The following is a 12215-nucleotide window of genomic DNA, read 5'->3' as shown; positions in this document are numbered from 1 at the left end:
ACAATGCTCCAGTGACACTACATTGTACCTCATAGAAGAATTCATCCAAATCAGTATTCTCTCACCAGAGGGCGCATTATGCAAGCTTCACACCTCTGTCAACGTGAATCACGTGATAGCATAATCACACGATATAACAATCATTCTCAATTCCTTTCCTTTTAAAAGTTATGGCAACAGGTAATACACCAACCTCTTTTTCATAGCCCACTGGCACTTTGATAAGTACATATTTACCATTTAGCTGTTTGTCTCTTATTCTACAAGTTTTATTGTATTTTTACAGCCTTTCTTACTTTTGATTGCATGTTTACAATTATATCTCAACCTCGTGAATGTCCTACATTCATACGCATATTACAAAGTACATGTAGTTCCAAATTTTGGATAAGAAAACAGCGATTTTAAACAATTTACAGTAAGCATCACTTTAATTGCACCAAAAGCATTTCATAATATGACTAAATATTTAGTCCAAAACATAAATGTTGGATGTTAGAAACTTTTACAAGATATCTGTAAAAATCCGTTGACAGAGGTGTAGTGCGAGTAGTACAGAATGCCAAATCAGAAGGAAGAAGTGAAGTCTCATATCCAGAAGCTATTGCAGCAAAGAATAATTCCACCTAGTTCAAGTCCTTACTGTGCCACAGTGGTATTGGTGCGAAAGCGAGATGAGTCTTTGCGCCTTGGCGTGAATTATAGACAGCTTAATCTTAAAACAATCAAAGATACATTTCCGATACCGAGAATTGAAGAGGCCTTTCATGCTCTTCATGGCGTGAAATACTTTTCAACTTCGGATTTGGCACAAGGTTTTCAAGTTAAGATGGACAAGAGAGATTGTCATAATACAGCATTTCGAGTTGGATCTCTTGGTTTATATTAATTTGTGCGAATGCCAATTGGTCTTTGCAAAATTGAAAAGGAATAGTGGTCTTTTCTTGGCTTGGCCGGGTATAACAGGAAATTTATAAAGGGGTTTAGTCAGATAGCAGTACCTGTACATGCAGTGTTTACAAAACAGGAGAAGAAAAACAGAGGTAGAAAATCAGTTACAAAACAGGTACCTTTCAATTTTCGATGGAATTCCGATTGCAACACTGCTTTTGCAAGACTGAAAGCATGTCTTACTAGTACTTCATTTCTAGGGTTTCCAAAGTTTGCGACTCCATTCATTCTGGAAACGTCCAGCTTAAATGGACTCAGTGCAGTTTTGAGTCAGCAACAAGATCAGCGCGTAAATTCAGACCAAGTGAGAAAAACATGCCAGATTATAGCTTAATGAAACTTGAGTTACTTGCACGCAAGAAATACCAACGAGAAATCAGAAGGCTTCAACAGTTGCTCAAAATTTGGTGTACACAGTTGGTTCCACAAAGGACAAGGTACGGTTTTATCCAAATTCTGCCCGGCGTTTATGGAGGAAAATTATTTTGCGTTGCAGATATTTTCCTGTCAAATTCCTAAGAGTAACTTATAGTAACTCTCAAAAGCATATGGAAATCAACTCATCTACGCGCATGCGTAGTACATAATCAAATAAAGTCAGAGCTTTCAGGCTATTTGTGGTGTTTTCATGGTTTTTGTATTGATAAACTTGTGAAATTGAACACCTCTTCCCTCGTCGCCCGAAATAATTTTTATATGGATTAACAATTTACTAAATAACTTACAATTCCTTTTAGTTTCATCCCGGGCGACGATAAAGAGGGGTTAAAATATCAGTTGAAAGATGCTAACAAATTCGCCATCGTGACGCAATTTGCGTTGATCGTGGCGTTTGAAGAGGAAACGAGAATCATTTAAGTAGTAAATATATTTTCAAATAATATATGCTCTTATGGTTATTTATTTAAACACATTGACATTTATTACAATCATCATAATAATAATAAAAATCCGGATAAATTTAAGCCTATCTTACAGACCGGATGCCATTTTTGTTGTTATGACTATAGTGTAAACAGAACGGTATATAAATAGTACCAACCGACAATTCGTGAGAATTCATGTTACAAAGCAGACAAACTACATTTAAATAGTTTATATAACGATGGACGATTCTTTTAATAAATAATATATTCCTTGAAGATTCAAGCATTATTTTTTACCATTCACATTCATTTGATTAAATGAGAAACGGCATGTAACAGCAGACGACAATATCCACTTAGGTACGTACGTACATCAGTGACGTATTTAGCGCGAGTGTAACATTATATATTTTTCAAAGACAACAATTTATTTGTCAGAAAGTTTACGATGGTTATTCACAAATATAAAATTTTAAGCACACTATCTATAAATATACACCACCGCGTGGTGGCCGAGCGGTTAGAGCGTTCGCCCCGCATGCGGAAGGTCCGGGGTTCGAATCCCGGCCGCGACACTCCTAAGTCGTTAAAACAGGTAGTGACAGTTTCATCGCCAAAATACTCGGCATCAAGTGTGAATGTCACGGGTCCTTGGAGGTGACCTTAACACCGGAGTCACAATATGGCACTGGGGTCTTCAGTGTTCTACTATATCTGCAATGGTTACAATTGTAACTATTTCGTTGTTTGGGGAAGACTAATTCACTTTCATTTTTGAAAACACAAAACAAAACCAAAAAAGTTTGTGTAGCTAAGATATACATTTCTTGCAAGGCACTTTTTACTAAGGAATATATGTTACTCATTAAAATTATTTTTAAATTGAGGTGCCTGAAAGATAATTTGCTCCATATGTGTTACTCGTATTACTACATGTATTTTAATTTACAATGATTGAAATAGATTATAGGCGCATAGATCGTTTTTTGTTGTTTTTTTTTAAAGGGGGGGGGGTTGACTTCTCGAAAACATTGACAAACACAAAAATAGGGATTTTGGTATCATTGGAGTGGGTTGATTACATGTATCCAATGTATCACTTACAATTACATTTCATCTATCTTTCTCTACTACTATAAAATGCAGTCCGGGGGAGGGGGGTTACACAAAGCGAATACACAACATATGGATAGATCTATATATAAATATAATATTGAGACTCGCAGTATTGAGCATTCCGTCAAAATTTTGTTTTTCTCCATTCGAGATAAATATACGATGTATGTATATACTTGCATAATGAGAAAATGCAGTTTAGATTTGAATGGTTTTCTTTTATCATGGGGCAGGGGTTGGTTAGCAAGTCTTAAGTTTTATTTCTCTTGTATAAACTATCGAATTATTTTTGTATTTTACAACTTTTAAGAGGGTTTCTTTGAGCAAAAGTGGATACAATGACACTAAATTGCGCAAACCAAGTGTTTGGGTGTACCAGCTTTGTATCGCTCAGTTGTACAGTACCGAACACATTGACGATTTTTTGTGGAGAAGCCTGATAGTGGTGAGTGAGAGTGTGTGTGAATATGTGCATGAGAGACGGTCTGTTTGAGGCATGGTATATTTGAGAGAGAGAGAGAGAGAGAGAGAGAGAGAGAGAGAGAGAGAGAGAGAGAGAGATTTTGACTTTAAAAGTTTTTCATGTTTTGTTTGTTTATTTTACGTCCTTTCGAGAACTTTTCTCTCAAATTGAGAAATCATCTGTATGTGAAGTACCACATATAAAACCTATGATTAGCATTTAAGGCTATAGCATTGATTTTTTTTAACGTGCCAATACCTGTTGTGACACAGGACCTCCTTTTTTAAGGTCACGAAAAGCTGAAGATATCGAATAGTGATGAATTCGAATTTGCGTAATTTCTATAAAGAATACAAAATAAAGAGTAGGGCAAACACGGACCCCTGGACACAGTCGAGGTGGCATCAAGTGCCTATCTGAAAGACCCGTGATTCTCACTTTTGTCGAAGAGCACATGTATGTCTACGTCTCAGGTTCGACGTGGCATGTCATGAGCGGGGTTCGAACACACTATGCCTCCCGGTTACGAAGCGAATGCCCTACCACTGATAACCGTAACCGTTTCATAATTATCTTCCCTTTGAAGTTGTGTTTCTAGTTTCTCAGAAACACTGCGTTTTTTCCTGAGTATACCTATGAAATGACATTTTGCTCCAACTTAATACCACTCATATAATATTGAGAATATACATATATGGAATATTGCGTATGCCAATTAAAAACAAATACCGATGAATTCTATTGTGTTCCGATTCGTTAAGAATTACATTGGTGATAACCCAAACTTCGCATAAAATTCAGTGATTTGAATTTGAGCTGCCTTTGATGTCATCATTTTTTTTCCGAATGCACGCGAGACTCTAACAAATATAAAAAAAAAATCTTAAAATTCGCCTCAATAAAGGAAGTTGGAGACAGAAATAAGAAATCACTGTTACCAGTATATAAATGTTTCTTTAATTAATTTGGTGTTCAAACCATTATATTTCTGCACCAGAAAAGCTTTCCGCGAATACCTGCAGTTTTTGCCCCTGTGCAGCATATCTGATGTGGTTTCAATTTCCACTTAATACCCATTCAAATCAGTACAAAAACCAATAATTTGGCATTTATTAAGAATTAATACTTCTATGTGTGTTTTCCTACTCAAAACATCGCTTGGGGAGAACTCTCGTATATTACGTCAAAATTAACGTCAAATTTAGTGACGTCGTCAGGTTAATATAAAGTTTTCCGTTGAATATATTACAGCTACTATGGTAGATAAAGAATAACAATGGTCATTTTCATAAATGGCACATTCTCAAATACCAGATTTAGTATTTTGATGAATTTCCTTGACAGGGCAGATTTTGGCTAAAACCGTACCTTGTCCTTTGGAATTCCCAATCGTTTACACAGTTACCAAGGTACATGTAAGAATTTTGAGGGTGAAGTGGTCAAAGAGTTATGCAAGTTGTACAACATCGAGAAGTCCAGGTGTACTCCTTATCCCGAAAGAAACTCTCATTGTGAACGATTAAATCGTATATTGCATGATCGGTTAAGGACACTGGATACAGAAAAGGAAGAATGGACAATATATTTACCAGGAATTGTATATCTATATAACGCAACTCCTCATTCAACTACTGTGTTGTCCTATTTTAATCTTCTTTTCGGCAGATAACCAAGACTTCCAGTTGATCATTTGCTAGGCATCTATCATGACAGTAATGCCACAGGTGTCCACGAATGGTTATATTCACACACGAAGCGACTCAACAAATCACTCGCTGAAGCTTTACAAAATATAATGCAAAGTGTGGAAAGAGGATGCGAGTTACAAGGCACGAATTCTACGCCATGTGCAATACAGGTAGATGCAAAAGATCTCCTGAAAAATCATGTACAAGGCCGGAATAAAAAAAAAGATGTCTGGAAGGCAGTTCCATATGATGTCTAAGAAAGGTTACAAGACAATGAAAGCTGAAGATAACGAACATTGATCAATCCCATAACTCCTATCAGCAATAAAAAATAGATAGTTGGGCAAACACGGACCCCTGGACACACCAGAGGTGGGATCAGGTGCCTAGGAGTAGCAAGCATCCTCTGTCGACCAGTCACACCCACCGTGAGTCCTATATCCTGATCAGGAGTTATCCGTAGTCAAAATCAGTGTGTCAATGTTTACAAGTTAAGATCAGCTGACAATTGTGAAGAAATTTTGTACAGGAAAGAGATAGTTGATACAGGAGAAGTTGTGATTCATGATGAAGATATTGCAGAAGATATTCAGGTAAGGTTATCCAAGAAAGCACCCCTTAGGTTTCTCATGACAAGCCCGAATTGCGGTGTTCTCAACGGTCAATCGCCAGGAATCACTCTAACCCATTAATCTGCCGAAATCTGTACTATCAAATGATCAAAACCCAAGTGTTGAATATTCTTCTTCTAGTGATTTTTAACAGTTTAGACATGCGATAGCTACACTTGGTGCAAGTCTTGGCGCAAGTTCAAGCCAAACATTTTCAGAGCATTTGCAAACGAACAGCAAAATTGAAATTGACCCCAATGATTGTACACAGATTATCTTTCAAATTTTCATTTGCTATATGTATGTGTAGTTGATGAGAACACCAACAAAACTGCGCGGGAGAGAACGTGACGCATGATTTTTTTTCTGTGTCTGTGTAATTTTATCGCGAATCACGCGCAGTAATTGATTTCAGGTATTTCAGACAGGGGATGCTTATTCCTCCTATGCACCTGATCCCACGTCTGGTGTATCCAGAGGTCCGTGTGTGCCAAACTCTCTATTTTGTATTGCTTATAGGAGTTGAGATTGATCACTGTTCGTTATCTTCACCTTTCATTTATAGAGTTTCTGTCCTAGAATGCATAAAGTGGAAGCTCAATTATGTACAAGTTTTCAAACTCTTATGTCATGAAAGTGTCCAAAATTTACTTTTCTATAATACCCTTAATTTACCTTACAAAGATGGGCAAAGTTTGCTTTATCATAAGGTTTCCCATCCCGGTTTGCTGGGTATTCCCAATCCATATCGAGACCATCAAAGTCGTACATTCGCAACCACGAAATAGCAGAATCAATAAACTCTTTCCGATTTTGCGCTGTAGACGCCATGTTTGAGTAAGCCAGACTTCCGGCTGTCCATCCCCCCATTGCCAGCAATGTTTTCAGTCTTGGATTTTGCTGCTTATGAGCATTCACCTGTGCATACCTAAGAAACGAAAGAAGACAAATTTAACACAATAATCTCCACAGCATTTAAAATGTAAAAAGATAACGAACAGTGATCAATCTCATAACTCCTACAAGCAATACAAAATAGATAATTGTATGCATATAGAATTTCCTAATAATTTTAAAAATGTTTTCCAAAATATGCTGCTTTGGAAAATCCATCTTTACAGACGCGGGCTGCACCAGATTGTGGTCATTTGACGTTCACAGCGTTCCTGAAATCGACTATTTCAGTTTGTTCATCAGAAAGATTGCGTTAGTTTTCATACGGCGAATTATTTTCTTAAGATAGACGAAAAACAGATCTACTGAATCATGTTTCCAGAAAGTTGGGGCAATGGACAATGTATGCGAAGTGAACGTGAAGTATTAAAAGACACACTCGAAACTGTTTAAGCTATAGATATAGGCAAACTAACAGCTCAACTTTATGATCAACGGGATGACTTCATCATCTCCATCAATTTCCCATATTTATGTAGCAATACTCTATTATCGCCTGTATATGGTGTTTGTCTTCCTACTGATTCGATACGCGATTCTGTTCTGCGTATGGTCAGATTTTAAACTTAGGCAAGCTACTGACAATTAACTTCATGTTACTGGAATTTTGATAGTGTCGTTCAAAGTCAGCATTTCACAAATTCTATTGTCGCTTTAACGATCTAATTTACCAATACATTGTATAACCTGTCTAGGTCGGATGCTGTCTGACATGTTTCATACTTATCTTTACGCCGTGTTCTTTACACACTAATTTGACAACTGATTTCTCAGTTTATTTGGTCAAGATAAAAGGCTTACAGCAGGTGTGACCGGTCAACAAGGGATGTTTTATTCCTCTTAAGCACCTGATCCCACCTCTGGTGTTTCCAGGGGTTTGTGTTTGCCCTACTCTTAATTTTATATTTTTTATAGGAATTGTGATACTGATTACTCTTCGTAATCTTCACTTTTCATTTCAAAGGTAGAAAGGATAACTAAAATAAATTAGGCCTATGTAGAAAATATGAATGATTGCACGAAACTCCGACATATTTGTGACAATTTGTGTACATACTCATTTATTTTGTTCCTAATCGTGTGCCATAATTTGTATGCGAAAGTAACTATATTTAAGCGACATTGAAGTCACGTGGTTTTTTTTTTTAAAAACCAGTTTTATAGTTGTGCTTCAATTCAGCACGAGTCGTTGAGAAAGTGTGTCCTTCATACAGTGAGCACTAAAGTAATGAATTGAACATTGTTTAACGTCCCTCTCAAGAATCTTTCACTTATATGGAGCCGTCACCATTGCCGGTTAGCTCATGAGCTTTTGAGTACAACTGTGCAGTATGCTACAACTAAGTATTCACTTGTTCAATACTGATCCCATTGGTGCAAATATATTATACATCTATTGCTGAACCCTATCCAGTTGAAATTTTTTGTGTGAATTCAAAGTTTAAAAGGGTTTGACAGGGACTATATTTTGTGGCGGAAGGATTCACTAATCAAAAAGTTCTAATTCTGCATGGTATTACAGTTTCTGTTTCATCCAATGTATCGTCTATTTTTATACCCCTATACGTGTATTTCAGGTTTATAATTTATGACACAGGTAGTTGAGACTTGGAACTAGTTCAAATGTTGTAATTTATTAACTAGGTTGATACATTTTTCCAAACAGAACACCGATTCTTAAAAAAGTTTTAATTAATTTACTCGAAATTTTGTAAAAAAAATTCAGTATTTTCACCAATAATTCAAAAATTTGATTTCCAACCCCCACTTTTTTAAGTTGCATTTTAAATTGGAAGACCAGACCTTGAAAATTATGTAAAATTTTAAAAATTGACATTACTCCTAATATGTTCTTTTAAACTCTCAATTTTGATATAATGAAGTTTTTCGTATATCAAGTGCAAAAAGGTCATTATTTATTTCCTTTACTAGTATTAATTTCTTTTTTCATCTGTAGTGTTAGAGGACATGATTATGTATCTTTTTTATGTAATGATTGATTTGTGTTGCTTATGTTGTGTTGACACTAACAGAAAAATCAAGTTTAATTGAATAAATTTTAAGTGCAAAAATGTCATGTTTAGAACACTATAGCTCAATAACAAGCGTTGTGACCCCAGTTTTTCTTTTTAATTTCCTAATGTTCAATGTAGAAATAAAAAATACACTTCCCAAAAAAATTACATTACTCCAAATGTCAGGTGCGAACCTCTTTAACTAAGGTATTTCTAATGGTCAGCAAAATTTGAATGTCAATAGTCGAAGTACATGGGAGATACAGAGCTCACCATTCTCTGTTATGAAAACAAGGATCGTGCCATGTTTTTGTTTGCATACATTGTAGGTTAAATATAAAAGTAACAGTTTCGTTTAAAGCAGAGTTTTTCAATTTACAAATTTTCTCAACACAATTAAAAAGAATATAGTGTTTGGCACGTCTCATTTTATCATAAACATGCTGTTTTCTATTAAGTAATCTATATGTAAACAAAACCATGGCACTATCCTTGTTTACATATAATGTAACAAAGAATTTTTGAGTGCTGTATCTCATTCAACAACTCATACTAAAATTTTGGTTGGCCATTAGAAATACTTTAGTTAAGCATTGTAAACAATAAAAATGGAAATAAAATATTTGAAAATCGTGTCTATGCCCCTTCGAAGCCGTCTTTGGTATTCATTAAACGTGTTATGAATAATCCATGATACATGTCGCATACAAGTAGTGAAATAATCATGGTTTTACCAACTTATTGGTAGAATCGTGTTTAGATCAGTTATGCAAATAAACTTTGTTTCATCATCAAAGTTTCCAATATTAATTTTTTGAAATTTATATGAATTACATCATTGTATCTTGATTTTAAAATTAGGAAAAAAATGTACCCACATTATGGGGATAGAATTGTAATATTAACATAATTTTGGTATGAAACCGAGGAAGATACGTGTATATTAATGCATGCTAAAAATGTAATTAATGAGAACTATATTATGATAATGTTGTAATGCTAGAAATTGGAAATTTTCCTTGTCTCTGAATAAAATAGGTAGAAAAAAAGTCTTATACATGTAGATATAATTGTACTAATTTCCAGTTTCTCCTTTTCATGCACTATCTGCCGTAAAATATAACTTCTTCCAAATAGTGTATGTAATGCAATCAGAGAGGACATTTCACTAAATCAAATCTATGCAGTTTCGATAGTTCATCATATTTAGAAACATATGCATTTCTTGATGTCATCATTTACACCTTCAATTTCTAGACAACTTTGCCAAATGACGTTATAAAATCGGTATTTAAATAGACTTGTCACTAAACTAAAAATGATTAGAATATGCCTTCACGTACACTAAGATAGACAAACTATTACACTGATTTACCTTGACCATAAATAAAATAGTGGTTGAGAGATTACAGGTTTGGAGTACCACTTACAAGTTGTTATATTGGTCATTGTCGTTCCATTCAAAGTTGGTGATCTTGTTCCCCACCAATTTTCCGAAGGCATATATAATGTGTGTGCACAGTTGAGGGTCAATGTCCTTGGGGAAGAATTTGCCGGCACCGTTTCTGTACTGGGACCAGTTGGTGTAGTAACATACCAGCTTGTATTTCGCTGGATCTGTGGGGGAAAAGACTGTATTTGTTTAAATTTGAATGTTTGTTTGGCTAATGATACTACAATATCAATTGAGCCGTTCCTAGCAAAAAAAGGCTCTTATTTTATCCAACAATGTTTTTCATAAAACGTCATAATGAATACTTAAGGACCCTTTTTGCTAGAAACGGCTCAATTAATCTATCCAAAATGTTTTCAATTTTTTATTCATATTGATTTAACTAACAGTGCAAACTTGAAATAGATTTCATGATCCTACCAATCGCAGGTTCAACTTATATCCATTGATAATAGTGTCGATAGGCATCATCCATAAGTCAGAATAAATGCAGGGGATTACATATCTAACACAGATCATGTAAACGAAGATAATCGTCTAATAATGATAAATTGATGATGAAACATAAAATAGAGGTGCGTGTGCCACAACGCTCACCTGAATCATTACTCTCTTTATGACAAATTCTAACCCTTATATCATGCCCCCTACTAGCTTAATGGTGTTAAAATAGACCCCACATAAATATAGGGATATTTCAATATAAATATGACTAACATAGCCTTGTTGGTTTAGAGAAGAATTCAAAAAACTTCCTTTGTTGGTGTCAACACAACATAAGCTATACACATCAATCATTACATCAAATAGATATATACTCATGCCTTCTAACAATATAGATATGAAATAGATGGGAAATATATTACGATCTTTTCGCACTTTATATACGAAAACATTGTCGTATAGAATTTGAAAGTTTAAAAGAACATGTTGGGAGTATTGTCAAATTTTCAAAAGTGTACATAGATTACGAAGTCTTGCCTTAACATTTAAAATGAAACTTTAAAAATCCGGGGGTATAAACATTTTTTTTTTTAATTAATGACCATAGTGCTTAATTTTCATACAAAATTTTGGGTAAATCAAATTAGACGTTTTTATATAATCGGCAGTATCTTTACAAAAACATATCAACCACATCAATGAATTAACAACATTTGAATTGGTTTAAAATCTTCACTACTTGGATCATAATTTACAAAATTGAACATATCTAGAAGTGTAATTATTGAGGATATGATGGATAAAGCAAAAACTATAAAATTGTGCAAATTTGGATATTTTTGATTAAAATTGGATTCGACATAAAACTTTTGAACTGGATAGATTTAAGTAGTATATATATAAAAAATCAATATATGCACCCAGGGTTGCATAAGCCGAATTGCATGGGATACATTGTAAAGTCAGGAATGATGTGGCATATTTATATTTGTGAAAAACTAATTTCAGTTTTAAACTTTTCGAGTTACTGTCCAGAAACCATATTTGTCTGAAGTTTTCAATCTATTTTCGGTCACTGTGACCTTGACCTTTGACCTTTTTCTCCAAAATCAATAGGGGCCTTGCTTTGCTGGTATCCAACAATATATCCTAGTTTCATTTGATTCAAACAAGAGGTACTGTGAGCAATGCTCACTAAGAATACCTCCCGCTATCCCCAATATCCCAAAGGGTGTTGTTAATAGGTATAAATTACCTCTTTTCTGAGTGTAAAAATATGGTATGCCTTTGTAGAAGAAAATGGAAGATATAGTCCGAACACAAATTCATGGTATAAACCTATAATTTTGACCTTGAGATTAAAGGTCACTGTCATAAAGAGGTCATGAATGTACATGACACATAGTCTCATGGTGATACACCCATGTCTTATGGTATGACTATGTCAAAACCCTATAATCAATTTTGACCTCGAGGTCAAAGTTCAAGGTCATATAGAGGTCATGAAGGTACCCGAAACATCGTCTCATGGTGATACACTCATGTGTCAAATATGGTATGCCTATGCCAAAGAACAAAGAAATCATGGCCCTGACACGAATCCATTGTAAAAACCTTTAATTTTGACCTTGAGGTAAAGGTCATATGGAGGTCA

At 34.9% G+C, this 12215-nt stretch overlaps 1 protein-coding gene across 2 annotated transcripts in view; it reads right to left on the bottom strand.

Annotated features, from left to right (window-relative positions):
- Nucleotides 1-12215, bottom strand: part of LOC125667914 (uncharacterized) — a 179568-nt gene that overhangs the window by 95312 nt on the left and 72041 nt on the right. For both annotated transcript variants that reach the window (XM_056161948.1, XM_056161949.1), the window contains exons 23-24: nucleotides 10095-10281; nucleotides 6371-6623 (exon numbers count right to left, since the gene is read on the bottom strand). In XM_056161948.1, the coding sequence (XP_056017923.1) occupies nucleotides 6371-6623; nucleotides 10095-10281 (440 nt within the window). The remainder of the gene's footprint in view (nucleotides 1-6370; nucleotides 6624-10094; nucleotides 10282-12215) is intronic.

Source organism: Ostrea edulis, chromosome 4, assembly GCF_947568905.1.
Source record: "Ostrea edulis chromosome 4, xbOstEdul1.1, whole genome shotgun sequence".
Taxonomy (NCBI): domain Eukaryota; kingdom Metazoa; phylum Mollusca; class Bivalvia; order Ostreida; family Ostreidae; genus Ostrea; species Ostrea edulis.
Note: the sequence above shows the minus strand (reverse complement) of the source record. Positions and strands in the feature narration are given on the sequence as shown.